The 15,063-nt window shown below is 42.9% G+C and overlaps 1 protein-coding gene across 1 annotated transcript in view; it reads right to left on the reverse strand.

The window, feature by feature from the left end:
* LOC144128888 (fatty acyl-CoA reductase 1-like) overlaps positions 1-15,063 on the reverse strand; it is a 40,246-nt gene that overhangs the window by 11,509 nt on the left and 13,674 nt on the right. Inside the window, exons 5-10 of the mRNA XM_077662668.1 lie at positions 14,246-14,318; positions 9,411-9,517; positions 7,436-7,613; positions 5,941-5,985; positions 5,333-5,451; positions 3,315-3,608 (exon numbers count right to left, since the gene is read on the reverse strand). Of these exons, the coding sequence (XP_077518794.1) occupies positions 3,315-3,608; positions 5,333-5,451; positions 5,941-5,985; positions 7,436-7,613; positions 9,411-9,517; positions 14,246-14,318 (816 nt within the window). The remainder of the gene's footprint in view (positions 1-3,314; positions 3,609-5,332; positions 5,452-5,940; positions 5,986-7,435; positions 7,614-9,410; positions 9,518-14,245; positions 14,319-15,063) is intronic.

Genomic DNA, 15,063 nt, shown 5'->3' on the forward strand with positions numbered 1-15,063 from the left:
TTGAATGGCCTCCACGCTCCCCATCCGGCGACCTTTTAGGGCTCTCTTCACACAAGGAAGCAGAAAAAAATCGCATGGGGAGAGGTCAGGCGTGTATGGCGGATGGGGAGGTACAGTAATGTTGTGCTTGGCGAGACCTTTTGTCACGCTGACAGCAGCGTGCGGCCTTGCGTTATCGTGGAGAAGGCACCATTGTCTAGATGTCCATAAGTCAGGGCGACGGCGTCGCAGTGCATCACGCATGTGTTGGAACACACGGATATAAAACCGCTGATTCACCGTCTGCTCTTGTGGGACGAACTCATGTTGTATAACACCTCAGGCATCGAAAAAAAACTATCAGCATCGTCTTTGTATTGGTCTTCTGTCACCGCGCCTTTCTCGACGCCGGAGAGCTTGTGGACCGCCATTCGGCGCTCTGCCTCTTTGTTTGAGGATCGTATTGAAAACACCATGTTTCGTCTTCAGCAATGATGCTGTCGACGAATGCAGCATCCTTCTCTGCCTCGGAGAGCAAATCAGTGCTCATTGATGACCGCGTGTCCTCGTCCCGTGTGAGGGAGTGCGGCAGAAGTCAGGCATTCAGCTTTCATTTTCCCCAAGTGCTCACACAAAATTTGGTGGCATGTTCTCTTGCTAATGTCGAGAGCATCTGATAGCATACGGTCTGTAATGGTGCGGTCTTACTGTACGATTTCCCTGATCCAAGCCACATTGTTTCCATTCCGTGAGGTTGAAGGGAGCCCCTGCCTTGTGTCGTCTTCCACCGACATTCTCCCCTAAACGAACCTCTTGTGCCACTCGAAAACTCGCGCCCGCGATAATCTCTTGTTGCCGTAAGCGTCACGAAGGAGCTCATACGACTGTGTGGCTGTCTTGCCAAGCTTCCCGCAGAATTTCATGTTTACACACTGTTCAAGATGGACGTCCATCTCTCCACATTCATTCACAGTAGAATGTGCGGATGACTAGTGACAACATATTTTTCAAGATGTAGTGCCGTCTAGCGGCTGCCACAGCAATTAACGTAAATAGCTCAGGTTAGCCCGAAAAGATTGTGTAACACATACGCACCAACATTTGTTTTAGGAAATTATTTCTAGAGAAGAAAATAAATCCGTTTCGAAACGTTACGGACAAAGGTTGTACATGTGCTTGTAGAAGGAAACACTGCCATTTAGAAAAAAATGCCACAGAAGTTAAATGGTGGAACTGACAAATAAAAACATCAACTGAAGTTTACTTCGAAAAACTTTGTTGTCATGTTCTTGTCGGGTTGTTGCACTAGGTTGAGTGAGAGGGCAGTGCAGCATGTCGTTTGCATGCTGACCAGCAACGGAAATACCACCGAACTGCTGCGGAAGACAGAAAACTGTACTTTTTTGCGATGCTTATGAAAGATGCAACACATGCGGCGGAGAAACATACTTAACCAAGTAACTGTTGTAAGCAGGTGATGAGAGTGAACTGAGCTACACTAGCAGAGGAAGTTTGGCAAAAAGTGGAGACTCACGGTATGCAGAGGTATGTAAGGTAATGATGCAGTGCCTGAAAACGCACAACTGCACTACTAAGTACAATGGTAACACCGTCTCACCATGCCCTTCACCTCAGTACCTTGTTGTTTTCTTCTTTGACTGAGTGCAACTCCTATTCAATATCCGGCTAGCTGCGGTGCGCATGTCAGGGATATTGACCTTTTCGATTATAACCAAATCTCAAAAATTGAATTTGGCATACTGTTACTAGTGTTTCTCGGTTTAAACTGAAAAGTTTAAACCTTGCACATATCGAACTGTGGGGGTTTTTCCAAGTTCACATATTTTACACTTGCTGCAGGTGCTTCTGTGTCTAGATTATTCACACCTAATTTCACAGCTTGCAGTGTTTTACCTATTTGTGCAGAAACTGATTTCAAAGATTTTATGACTTCAGTTGGGGTGATTATGAGGATAAGAAAACCCATGCTTGCAACTTAAACAATGCCTACTTCTTGATAACCATTTCCCATTTGTAGAGTGAAAAAATAGCAAGACCACCCCCTGTCACTATAGTCTTTTTACGCCTACAGTTGCTGCTTTAAGCTTTCAACATACGCACTAAGACACAAGAGTAGACAGTCGGGCTAGTTGGTTCGAGTTCATCTTTATACAGGACAGCGCTCGTCCTGTCATTTTCTTTTGCCCCGTCCTTTGCGCTGTTTCTCAAGACGCACTAAGAGCTCTGCCAATTATTTATCAGACATCACTGTTGCGTCACGTAATGTACTGCCTTTGGCCATGCTGCCCAGTTGGTTTCCCATCTTGTTTTTGTTCAAAGTCTTTCCATTATTATTTCAAAAAACAATTTCTTGCAATGAAGAGAGGAAACTAAGAAATAAAATACAATCATTAACTCAATGTTAAAAATATCCCTGTAGGTTGTAGGGTTACAAAACATAAAACTGAGCACGGGACAAGACACAGGAGAGATGTTTGCTTCTCTCCTGTGTCTTGTACCCTGTTCAGTTTTATGTTTTGCAATCATGTCATACCAAATAGCCCCTCATCGCTCTCTCTTAGGTTGTAGGACCCAGTGGTGAGGCACCCCAGCCTTTGAATTGTGTGCCCCTTCCCACCTCCCCAGTCACCTCCGCAACTTCCTGACCTGCCCCATGTTGGGCACTGTTTTTGTGGTTGATTCCTCTGCCCAAGGAAGTGCAAGTGACCGACGCGACTGCCCTGATGAGGCATATGAAAAAGTTTTCTGCATTAGCCCGCTAGCTTGAGTCAGCGTCCAGCACAAACCAAGCCGCAGCATCGGTGACAGTATATCATCCACAGATAAACGTGCAGGTCCCCTCCTTTTCCAGCTACACAGACATGAAATCAGTCCACGGGTTCTTCCAACAACTTGAAGACTATCAGATGGTGCTGGGCACCACAGAAGAGTGGCGTTAGAGCAAGTCCTGCAAGTAGCACTTGTCGAAAGCACACCGCGATGAAGATGTTGCCTGCCAGCTTTCCAGTTTATGGCTACAGACGCCCTTCTAATGTGGCCGTACAACCTAACAGTTTCAGCCGGCAGCATGGTTAATCCACGTATATTCCATCAAAATTTGTTTTAGAAATGAAAACAGCTCTCTCCCCTGAACTAGGATCCTGCAATATTGTTTTTAAAATATCAATTTACAACAAATTATCGCAGTCAAGCGCATAACGAACTCAGTGTGGTGATCACGCTACACTGTGAAAACACTGTCAGTGGATAAACGTAAGCATAAACGCAGTAGGAATCTGCGCCATCGCTTTCATCCTTGCCATGACTGCACTCACCGTGGCCTCCGCCCTGTGCAGCGGCTCAGCAGGTCCACGGCGAGTGCGGGAAGGTAGTTTCGGAAGAACACCATGACTGACTGGTAGATGCGGCTGGAGGTCATATCCACGCGGGGGCAGCTCAGGGTGTCTTGGAATGGGTATTGAGGCAAAAACTTGGCCAAGTACTGCTTCACGTCTCCTACCACCAGCTTGTTCAGCGAGCCCGTCACGCAGTTGTACACAGCGGGAGGTTGTGTCTCGACAGTTTCCGAATACTTCTCAGTGGCTCCTGCCGACTTCTGCTGCCGTGCCCTGGTGCAGTGCAAAAACATGCCACACTTGTCTAATTAACTGGTGAAGACATGGGGATAACAGGCTGGCGCCAGCTGCATCAAAAATAATGTCTACCAAATGCAGTTCCTGAACCTACACTGATTATAGCTGAGCAGGAAGTTTGGTTTGGTTTGGTTTAGTGGGGTTTAACGTCCCAAAGCGACTCAGGCTATGAGGGACGCCGCTGTGGAGGGCTCTGGAAATTTCGACCACCTGGGGTTCTTTAACGTGCACTGACATCGCACAGTACACGGGCATCTAGAATTTCGCCTTCATAGAAATTCTGCCGCCGCAGCCGGGATCGAACACGTGTCTTTCGGGTCAGCAGCCGAGAGCCGTAACTACTGAGCCACCGCAGCGGGCGTGAGCAGAAAGTGCATAGCATCTAGGTAGCTAGGGTTCCGAGTCCCCCAGCATGTAGAGACTGCACATTGCAGTCGGGCTTTATAACCAAGAACCCGAAATCTGACCATAGTTACTTATTTTATTACTCCAATACCACAACTATGTTGGGACAAGAAAACCAAATAAAGTCTTCCGGCCCATGCCAATGAGTATAACAGGCATAAGGGGAGATGTGGGTCTTGAAATAATAAAAAAAAAGAGAAAATTTTGATTTTATAAAATGGCATGCTCTAAAGTACGCAGCTACAACATTTCAAGGTATAATTCGATCCCACAATTACTAAAATGTCGACATATTTGACGCCTAAAAAGCGCTGAAATAGTGATTTCGGAGCAATATGCGTCAGAACCGTGCCCGTTGCCTCCAGAAAACGCATCCCCAATTGCCGCCATCTTGGTCTTGTTCAAAGGCTGGCGCTTTTCCCTATATCCTCGTATTACTAATTATTGTGAAATACTTTTGCAATGTCTGAACTCCACTATTTACTGAGGCTTTTACAATGGCCTCCAAATGGCTGGAGCATACACTTCAAATGAGATATTTTCTCAACTTTGTTGTTTTCCAACAAGACTAGCCTCGCAAAAGTTTTCAACATGTTTTTATGGTCCAGTTTCTATTAATTTTATACCGTCAAATTCAGAAAGAACTAAACTATCAAGGTATGCCATTTTTTTACGCCTGAGTCGAACATATCAAATTTTGTGAACAATAGTGTCATCGAATTATATCTTATGATTACGGTGCTTCAACATAATTAACATTTTTATATGATGATGTACCTCAATAACAATAAAGTAGCATAGCTCCGCATGGCAAGTCCTTAGCTTCAGCTCCATTTCATTCAGAGGCAAAAAATATTGCGGGAAAGTGTGTTAACGAGCCCGTAAGAAATGACCTAATTTGGATTCAGTTTTTCTTTCTTAATACAGGAACTAATCGAGATATACTGAAACTAATTATATTTTTGAAAACAGAAGGAAGAAATACATGTACATACCTAATTTCAATATGATTTTCTCTATTTGTCATTTTAAGACCAGCATCTCCCCTTAAGTACTTCAATACATCAAAATGTAGCAAAATACACTTTCTATGGACAGGTCTAGGTAAAAGTCTTGTCACATATGACACAAATGACCCAAACCGCTAAGTTCGCCCCAGAGTGCTGTGAAGCAGGAATACCAAAGGCAGACACACGCAAGCAAAAGAACAGGACACATTAACACTTGCATGCCTTTTGCAGCATCCACTGTGACTACATTTCCTTCGAACCTGAGCACAATGCAGGGCACAGTACCTTTTTGCAGCTGTCTGGCAGGCCACCACAATCATCATGTTGGCTACAACGTCCACCGGCACAATGTCAGCAATGCCCTTGACATCTGTCACTATGGTTGTCATCACACCGGATGCACACTGCAACAGACATTTGTTGACAGACTGCATATTTAACTTCATATCCAACAGTAACGGTCTAATTTATATTGAACAAAGCTGTGCACTAGCTCAAAAAGGGGTTTCGACAGCTAAACGAAGCCCTTTTTTCGAGCTTATATGCATGTATATGCTCACAGAGAACTTTATATAAAGTCTGTCAATAACTATCAACCTTGATGTTTGACAACTGGAGCCTTGAAATAGGACACATTTTATGCTTACCAAGCTATTTGAAAAATGCAGCAGCAACAGAGAGCCATGAAACATGTTTAAGCCCCAGTGGTTAATTTGACCAACAACAAACAATGAGTGGAAGGGTGAGTTGTGAGGCAGTGTTAACGGGACAGTCACTGCAATTGGCCTGCTTCTCTCTAAACCATGGTCATTGTGAGCAGTCATTTCTGTGACTGACCCTTTCACATTTCTCGCTTACTACATGCAACAGGATTGAGCAAAATATTCTCTTACAGATGCTAGAAGACTTGTAGAGCCGTTCAGTGCGTCAACCCAACCCTGTAAGAAGAAGAACAGCATTGAAAGCAATTATATCAAGCGAGAACATCTTCGTAGTAGCCTCATTAAAATCAACATGACTGCCTAAAATGTGAACAACAGATGCTGTATTCGTAACACAACATATCAAGAGGCGAGCATGACATATATTTTGCCTCAGCAGCCCAAGGGCACAGACCTCCCTCCCACATTAGCAGAATATAATAGTAAATGTCACCTAAATGCACTGGCCATACACCTTAGATGTGTGCACACTGAAAAAAAAAAAAAAGAAGCAGTCTCACATCACAAAAAAAAAAGAAATAAATGAAGCAGAGTCAGTTGCTATGGTATAATGATAAAATTGATAAGTGATAGGAGGCCATCATGAGGCATCTTTTCTTAAAAGATAAGTCTTCAATGAGATTTGACTTGACAAGGTAATCATAAGACATGACAACTTACAAAGATAAGCTTATAACAGCTTACAAAGGTAAGCTAGCAATAGCCCATGGCCAAACTTTGAAAGCTGAATTCAGTGCACTTGTATAATCTTTTTTTCAGTTTAAACTGACAAGTCCAACCCCTGTAAATAAGTGACTGGTGGTGGTGGTACGGCAAGCATTAGTGCCAAGGTTGGCATTTTTACCTTGCACTCACCAACAGCACCACGGAAGATGCAGCAGCGTGGAGGCTTGGTAGCCAGCGGTCAGCATGCGTTCACACTTCTCGGACCCACTTGACACTGCCCCCTTATTCGAACACCCTGCGCTCATGACTGCTGTCATGTAAGTAGTTAAAATCGTGACAGTTTTCGCTCTGATGTACCATTTCCCCACGTGGCTGTAATGTGGAGAACCCATTGTAGCTGGCATCCTTCTTTTGTTTTTTTTTGTGGTCTCTGGAATCGCTGCAAGCGCCTTTGAAATGGTGCTAGAATTTTGGAAAAGGTCTGCCTGCCTTAGCTTCCGTCCCTTCAATGACTGAACTGCGCTACTCTTAGCCGCATTTTTGATTGAATTTTATATTACAAATTTCGGCTAACTATTTCACAATTTTTTACCTGTTTTCTACAATGAGGGTCGACTGTATGTGCCCTACCCACAGCACCATTTTGAAGATGATGTTGAGTGGGCAGTGCCACCGGATGAAGCAGATGGAAGTTGATGAAGATGGCACTCTGCAATGCAGAGCGGGAGGGTGTGGTGCACATAACATGAGGCACGTTTGGCTGTGGCGATAGCCTGGTGGTCTCGCGCAGCGTCCTGTGAAGCTGATCTGTTAGTGCCGCCACGGGTTCGACTCTCAGTTGTGGATGTGATTTCTTTTTCTGCGTCCTTTTTCTATCTAAGCACATTTTGACCTTGGCTAGGCTGAAGGTCAAACTCGGACAGCAGACAGGTCACGTAGTGCTGAGCGGGGTTGGTGCATCAAGTAGAGCTATCACTCCAAAAAGAACTAGCACACTCACCGGAAAGGGCTCCTTCCAGGACGCGGCAACGATCGAGGGCCGCACGATGGCTACGGGGAGGTCACCACCTTCTTCCGCAACCAGGGACTCACTCAGGAACTTGGCTAGAACGTAGGTGTTGGGCTTTGCACGCAGCAGCTGTGGAGTTAGTGCAGCCAACATGCTCTCTTCCATCCACCTGGAGAGGCACAGAGAGCCACAAGTTTCAAAGGGTGACAGGAGTTTTGACAGGCTTTGCAAAGACTACAGAGAAGTACGAATTTATGCTCTTCAATTGAAATGGGCAGAAACAATGTGAATCAAATGTTTCTGATTAGTCTTTCAAGTCACACTGAAGAGAAACTGTTTTTCAGAGATGGTTATGAACCTCAGACAATCTTTCAGGCAATTCAGTCCAGAAGGATAGGGCAAAAGGCAGATATTCTGAGCCTGACCAGGTACCTGTCACCCACACATTGCTCAACAAATACAAAAAAGCAAAGGGTCATTATACAGCAGCCAATTTACAACACGAGATTAAGAAGACTGAGATTAACCCTTCGAGGGCGGAATTTTTTCGGAAAATTCCCAGATGGTAAAATTACCTTATTGGAGATTTTGAATATAAAAAATGTGTAAAGTCGGGAAGAAATAGTAAAAAATATCAGGAACAGTATTTTGGCATCAGCATCACTCAGAACTGCAAAATGATCAATAGTATTTCAGAATGTTGTATTCCTTGAAACACGGGTCTATGCACAGTGCCTTATCGCAGTCTGCACACATAAAACACGGAACAGTCATCACTGTCTGTGTCAAGAGAATGGGCAGTGTGTTCGGCCATATCCCAGCTTCTGCTTCGTGCATGTGAGGAACTCCAAGGGAACTCACTCCGTAAACAAGGAGGCAGAGAATACCTCCTGAGGTGATAAACAAGCTAAGCCAATAAAGATGAAAATCAACTTTGGAGGCCTCTGCAAGGAAGTGCCAATAAAGATAAAAATCAAGTTTCAGGAGCCTCCATTGCCACCACAAAAGGGCCACCATAAAAGGGCTTTGCCCCAGACCACGCTCCACGCTGAAGCCAGAAATCACTTCTGTTTATTTCCGCAAGAAGGTAGCGCAATCAAGTTTCAAATGCTTCTTGTAAGTCCTAGGAGATGGCAGCACCTCTTAGTGAACATGCATCATCATTATGGCGCGAAATTTCAAACGGAGGGGGAGGGCTGAAACCGTTCCCGTACAGCAAAGACCCTGCGGGATAGAAAACCGCCACAGTACATGTACACCAAAAACCCTCAAAGGGATAAGAAGTTTGTGGGGATATCGCGGGCACAGCTGGCAAAGGACAGGGTTAATTGCAGAGACATGGGAGAGGCCCTTGCCCTGCCGTTGGGCATAGTCAGGCTGCTGATGATGAATTTACAACACGAATGACTGTGAAAGAATACAAAATAAACAAGCATCACTAATAAGCATGAACACCAATTTCAAGACATAAGTAAACATTTTACATTAATTAGCAAGCACTAAAGATGCTCTTTTCTTGCAGGTGTGGGCAAGAATGCAAACAAAACTGCGCTGACGATGTGACCTTGTAAATGACATCCCAAATAAACAATATTACTAATCCCCAACACTATCTCATCATCATCCGTCGTTATAGCTGGAAAATAATGCTCATGTGCTATCAAGTTTCCAAGATTGAGCAATATGGCTAAAGCGTGCTGTGTTTATAAATGGTCTGAACACTAATTAATGCTATACTGTACAATCCAAACTTCACACAAAGGCTAGGAATGCTTGTACGACTTGTTCAGCATGAAACAGCCACTCACTCGACTCACACAATGAACACATGCTTGTTTTCAGTTCAGCCCCCCTGGACAACGCAACTTAAACATTTCTTTCACATTTTTGCTTGCAAGAGGAGATGCAAAAGAGGGGAATAATGATAAAAATAAAAAAAGACACTTTCAAGATTGAGAGGACTTACTTTGTACAGGAAATAATGTCTTGAGGATTTATGTGCGATGGGTATATTCGTTCATCTAGTCTCTTGCAGTCACAGTTGCAGTAAGCAGTAGATACATGTACCACTGCCTGGAAATATATTGACAAATATAGAAATGTACACTATCTCGAAAGCCATGTGAAGTGCGTATTCGACATACAAAGCTCCCTTAAGGCTTCTTCAAAGCTACAGTAAGGGAAGTTTTAATTGGCAGAAAGACAGGCAGTAGCCACTTTTATGTGAGCATCGATTTTCCAAAACACAAACTGGCAAGCAAATGGAATCTGAGGGAGCAGATTTCCATTTAACGCCAGAAGAGACAAGTAACACCCTAATGTTGACTAACAAACCACACAAAGCAATAAAAATGAAATGAAGAAGAAAACCAAATGAGTGAGCTTAAATTTAATGGCAGCTTGCTAATGTAGACAGCCAAATGTCTGAGTAAGTGATGATGATGATGAACATTAATGGCGCAAGGGCACCTGTGGCCAAAGAGTGCCATGGTACAAGGTGTTTTTCGTCTACAAAAGGTGGGGTAAAGGACCCAGTTTTCAAGCCTTTCACCCCAGGGGAAAGCTTGTACCCATTTGAAATCTGTGGGTAGCCACTGGCACTGAGGATTGAACCCCTGCACCCTGCGCATATGAGGCTGATGCACAAACCAGCAGGCCACCGCTGTGGCTCTGGGTAAGTTGAAGGAGGTTTACTAGGCAATGCACAATGCATTTGAATGAAAACCAGCGTAAACCACCGAGTCGGCACAAGAACCAGAAGCGAGTAAATTGATTGTTTACGCAAATTTTTTTCACTCCATGGTTGCTGCTGTTCATTTTGCTATGCTAGCACTAATTAAGCCAGCCTTGCCTCGTGTATACTAGTTCCCTCTTCAACCTTCAAGCACTGCATAAGATGCCTCCAGTGCTCCATCTCCAGCCTTCAATCTTTAAATACAGTGGCATAACAGAAGTGCGCTAGATTATGTGCTGAATTAGGCACACCATTCTTTGAACGAAACACCGACTGCTTAAAATAGCCTGATCCAAGATATTACTGGTACAAGTTTAGTTCACATAATGTAGCAGTTACCAAAAAATTTGAGCTATTCAAAACTGCTGAAAAACAAGCTTCATTTTTCAACAAGATGATCTGCATGTATCTCGCACTGAAAAATTCCCACTGAAGATAATGTGAGCACAGGCACCTAGACTTGTACAAAAAGAACAGCTGAGTTTAGTGCCTTCATTGGCAAATACCTCGAAAAGGCCAACACGCTGCTACTACCCAGCCTTTGAACTAAGCTTTGCCTGAACAATATCCTACAGTCAATCTCGAGCAAACTCAGAGTGACGTGACAGTCTCTGTTATGTTGTTGAGTGTTGAGTAGAGCTGATGAATAAACCGTTGCCTCTTATACCTGGCTCATTCCATGCCAACTGCACCAGACTATGCGCTTGATTATCCCGGATTTCTTCCAGAAAATTCATGCCTCTTTTTTGCACTGTTGAAATCAATTTCTTTCAATATTGGGGAAAAAAATTTCCGTATTTTTTTTGTCCACACAAGAGCAAAACTAAGTCTAATTAAAAAACTTACAAAAAGAAAATTTGTTTTTCTATGTTTGAAATTTTTCCTGAAAAACGTAGAAGCACTATACTTTCATATCAGCAATGAATGAACTGCCAGTAGTACATTTTTCATGCATATATTACTTTAGCCCAAAAAGCACCATTTTTACAATTTCTTTTTAGAAAACCTAAGTGACATTTGCGGCAATATAAAATGCTTTATTGGCTGGCTGGGACATGTATGACTTAGTAAAAATATCTGAACTTGAACTAAACAGAAGTTAATGAAAAAGAATTCTGAACTTGCAAAACGTGCAATTTGTCAAATATTCATCTTAAATATAAATATAAAAATGCAGCTCATTACATAGCTAATATGATTGTAATTATGCTCAGCACTTTTTACTGGAGAGAAAAAATTTTTTGAAGCTGAACGTTGGTGCTTGTCTCGTAATGCCATTGCACTGCACAATATGGAGGCAGTGCTGCTTGAGATCCTAATTGACATGTACTCTCATGTTCAGGAGTTCATGCTACCACGCCTGATGCTGGCCCCAGCGCTTCTCACATGCTGTGTTTACATGAGCAGTGGCATGCATTATCAAGTGACTCTGGCATCCAGCGCAGAGCATATAGGAGTTTGTCTCGCCACAGCTGCGGTCTGCATTCTCTTGTCAACTCTTGCCCCGAGCCGACATGTTTTGACGTGCTCCTGAAGCGTGCAACAGCAGTTATTCGCCTAATAGAGCAGATGCATTTGAGTCCCTGTCCCAAATACAGAAAAAGGCATTTCCTGTACCAGAGAAGCATCCAGTGCAGTCAGGTGCTGAGGCAAATTTGTTCTTGTGAAGGTATCAATAAAATTCGCTCTACATCACAGGTTTAGCCATAGTTATATATTAAGGTTGCCTCAGTAAATATGAAAGAGCTAATGAGTTGAACATAATGAGTCGACAGATTACCTTCCAGAAAGTTTGTTGCTAGTCAACTGCTATCAATATACACGGAAGTAGCAAAACAGCGACGACTCAAGGCTTCAGAGCTACCCGCAGTGTGTCCACACAGCTTTGGTGCCAGCATGGCTTTTCTTTACTACATCATGTTTACTCATCTGATGCAGTTAAACTGACATGCTGCTAGTCAAAGAAGTGAACAAATTTTTATTTCTTGCTCTGGACAACCACACGTTTGATTTGCCAAAACAGAGCCTGCGGACAGTATCTGTTAATTGCTTTAACACACTTTATTTATCTATTTATTGACACTGCAGGCCAAGATGCTGGCCCAAGCAGAAGGAGCGATACAGTGACAAGGTAACGGCAATGCAAAAACAGAAAATACCACGAGAAGTAGCATCTCGGAAAAAAAAAAGAGTACTAAAGTACGCTGCTGCAGTCTGGGATCCTAATTCGATTACATTGATAAAAAAATTAGAATCTGTTCGAAATAGGGCCGCATGTTTCGTGACTAGCTCTTATAAGTATGATACCTGCGTGACTGCACTGGAGACGGCACTTTCATGGCAAGCCCTTGAAATACGCCCTTCTTCATATAGGCTCATACTGCTCAAGCAAATAACGCAGGGAAAAGTTCATTGATCGAAATGTTTACTTAATGCCGCCTAGATTCATCTCTGCCAGAAAAGACCATTGTTGCTAAATTCATGAAATAGCCTGCCACACATCTGTATACCAATTGTCATTTTTCCCACATACAATCAGCCAATTGGAACAGGCTACCAGAATGTGTTGTTTTCAGTCGCTGATGACACTTTTCCAGTTCTGCTGATACAGCACCTATGGCCCCAGTGTGAAAATTATATCCCTGTGTTTCTTCTTTTACTTGCCTAGTATGGCACCGGTGAGCTATCTGTGCTGAGTGGGCCTACCTTCCGGTCACATATTATTGATAAAGATGTTTCTTTTAGATGAGTTTTCCACTTTTGCCTTGACGTTTTTGCCTTGTTAATTGTACCACTGTTTTGCATGTTCACATGTCACATTTTTGTTAAAATACCCCCTTACCGTAATGCACTAAGGGCGCAATGTAGGTACAAGTATAAATTAAAAAAAAAAAGAGCTGTAAATTACATAGGACAAAAAACATGACCACATTTGCTATAGAAACTTGTGAACATGACACCTGCATTCGAGAGTGTTACACAACCCCGCAGGACAAGACCGAGAACGCATACCGACATTAACCTCAAATCTTCACTTAATCAGGAATGAAACAACTTGTTTCTACAGCTCTCAGAGTCCACTTGATAAGCAGAGCACACAACAGCCAGTGTTTGCTGCATACAAACTGGAGTGTGGCATGCAAAACTTGTTTTCTCGCCTAAAACAAAAATTGCTTCGGTAAAACTCACTGGGCATAACTAAAACCATATTAGCTATGCAACGAGGCGGATTTTTTTACAACTTGGGAATCTTTTCCATAACAAACTTATTGTGTTCTATCTGAGTTGAAACATTTTTACCAAGACGTACATAATCCAGCCAGCCGATCAAGCATTTTATATTGCTTACGAATGTCGCGCATGTTTTCTGAAAAAAATAAAACAAAATTGTGAAAGTGGTACTTTTTGGCTTAAAATATGAACATAAAATATGTACAACATTTGCTGCTGGCAGTTTATTCATGGCTGATACTAAAGTACAATACTTCTACATTGATTAGGGAAAATTTTGAGCTTAGAAAAAGAACTTTTTAATGAGATACAGTTTTGCAGTTGTCTGGAAAATACAAAAGGGGCTCCACATGACTGAAAACATTTTCCCCCCCCTAAATATTGAGGGTAATTACTTTCAACAGCACGATAAAGAGCCATAAATTTTCTGGAAGAAATCGGGGAGGGTCAAGCACAAAGTTTGGTGTGGAATGACCCAGTTCTTAAAGGCAAGTGTCATGAATGATGAAAAGCTAAACTCTTGGAACATAAAAAAAAAACGAACAGCCAAGTCATTCTGATATTAAATAAAAATGTAAAAAAGGTGTTCGCATGAGCCACCACAATTTTTTGGAACCGCGCAACAACAAAGTTGATACAGCTCGAGAAGCTGCAGCTGCAACAGTAGGATGAACAATGATGAACCAACTCGCCCGTTTAGCAATTGTAATGGAGCATGAACAGATTAAGTCATGCTTTATTGCATCCCCATTGAAAAACAAAAAACTTATCACACAGCAAAAGATACAAGCATCTCTAATGTGCTGCCTAACTATAGCAACAAGACAGGAGCTCACCTTGAGGTTTTTCATTTCATGACAAAGCTTGAGCACTCTCCTAGTTCCTTCCATATTCATTTCTACAGCTTGCCTGTGAAAGGGTTCAGAATCATAAAAACCACTGTATTAAATATATGCTACAACCACCAGTACCACAGCGTTATATGTACAAAATTGATCACACAGTTCTGAAACTTCAAATGAGTTGAGCTGAGTTGAGTTGTTGTACGCTACAGGTGGGATTAGCCTTGCTTATTCTGCCCGCAATTGCTCCACCGTAGCGTCACTTATATGTTAATAATGACCTAAAACCTGTCTGATCTGGACCCCTACGTGCACAGTCACTTATAATAGTACATATTCCACTGCCGCAGTCACCATCTGTGCACAAATTCATTCACAGCAGAACACAGTCTACTCCAGAAGTCACCATCTACGCACATATTCAGTCACAGTAGAACATAGGCCATTGTAGTGCCACGATCCATACACACATTCACTCACAGTATAACGTAGTCCACTCCAGAAGACACCATCTACACACACATTCAATCACAGTAGGCCATAGTCCGTTCCTGCTGTCACCATTTAGAAACAAGATCCGTGTCCTGCAGATATGTTAAAAGAAGGCGTGCAGCTTCCCTTCTGCATGTCTGGTTTCCACTCGGGTAGACAATGTCCTGAACCATAGCGTGAACGCAAGGCATTTGAAGTATATAGGCAGTTCGATGCACTAAGCAAGTTACCCTGTGATGCTAGCTCTCCACATCCTTATTTGTGCTGCACCACACTGTCAGCCGTGTATCAATTACCCCTTATAAAGATTTTACCCACTA

The sequence above is a fragment of the Amblyomma americanum genome, chromosome 4 (genome assembly GCF_052857255.1).
Source record: "Amblyomma americanum isolate KBUSLIRL-KWMA chromosome 4, ASM5285725v1, whole genome shotgun sequence".
NCBI lineage: Eukaryota > Metazoa > Arthropoda > Arachnida > Ixodida > Ixodidae > Amblyomma > Amblyomma americanum.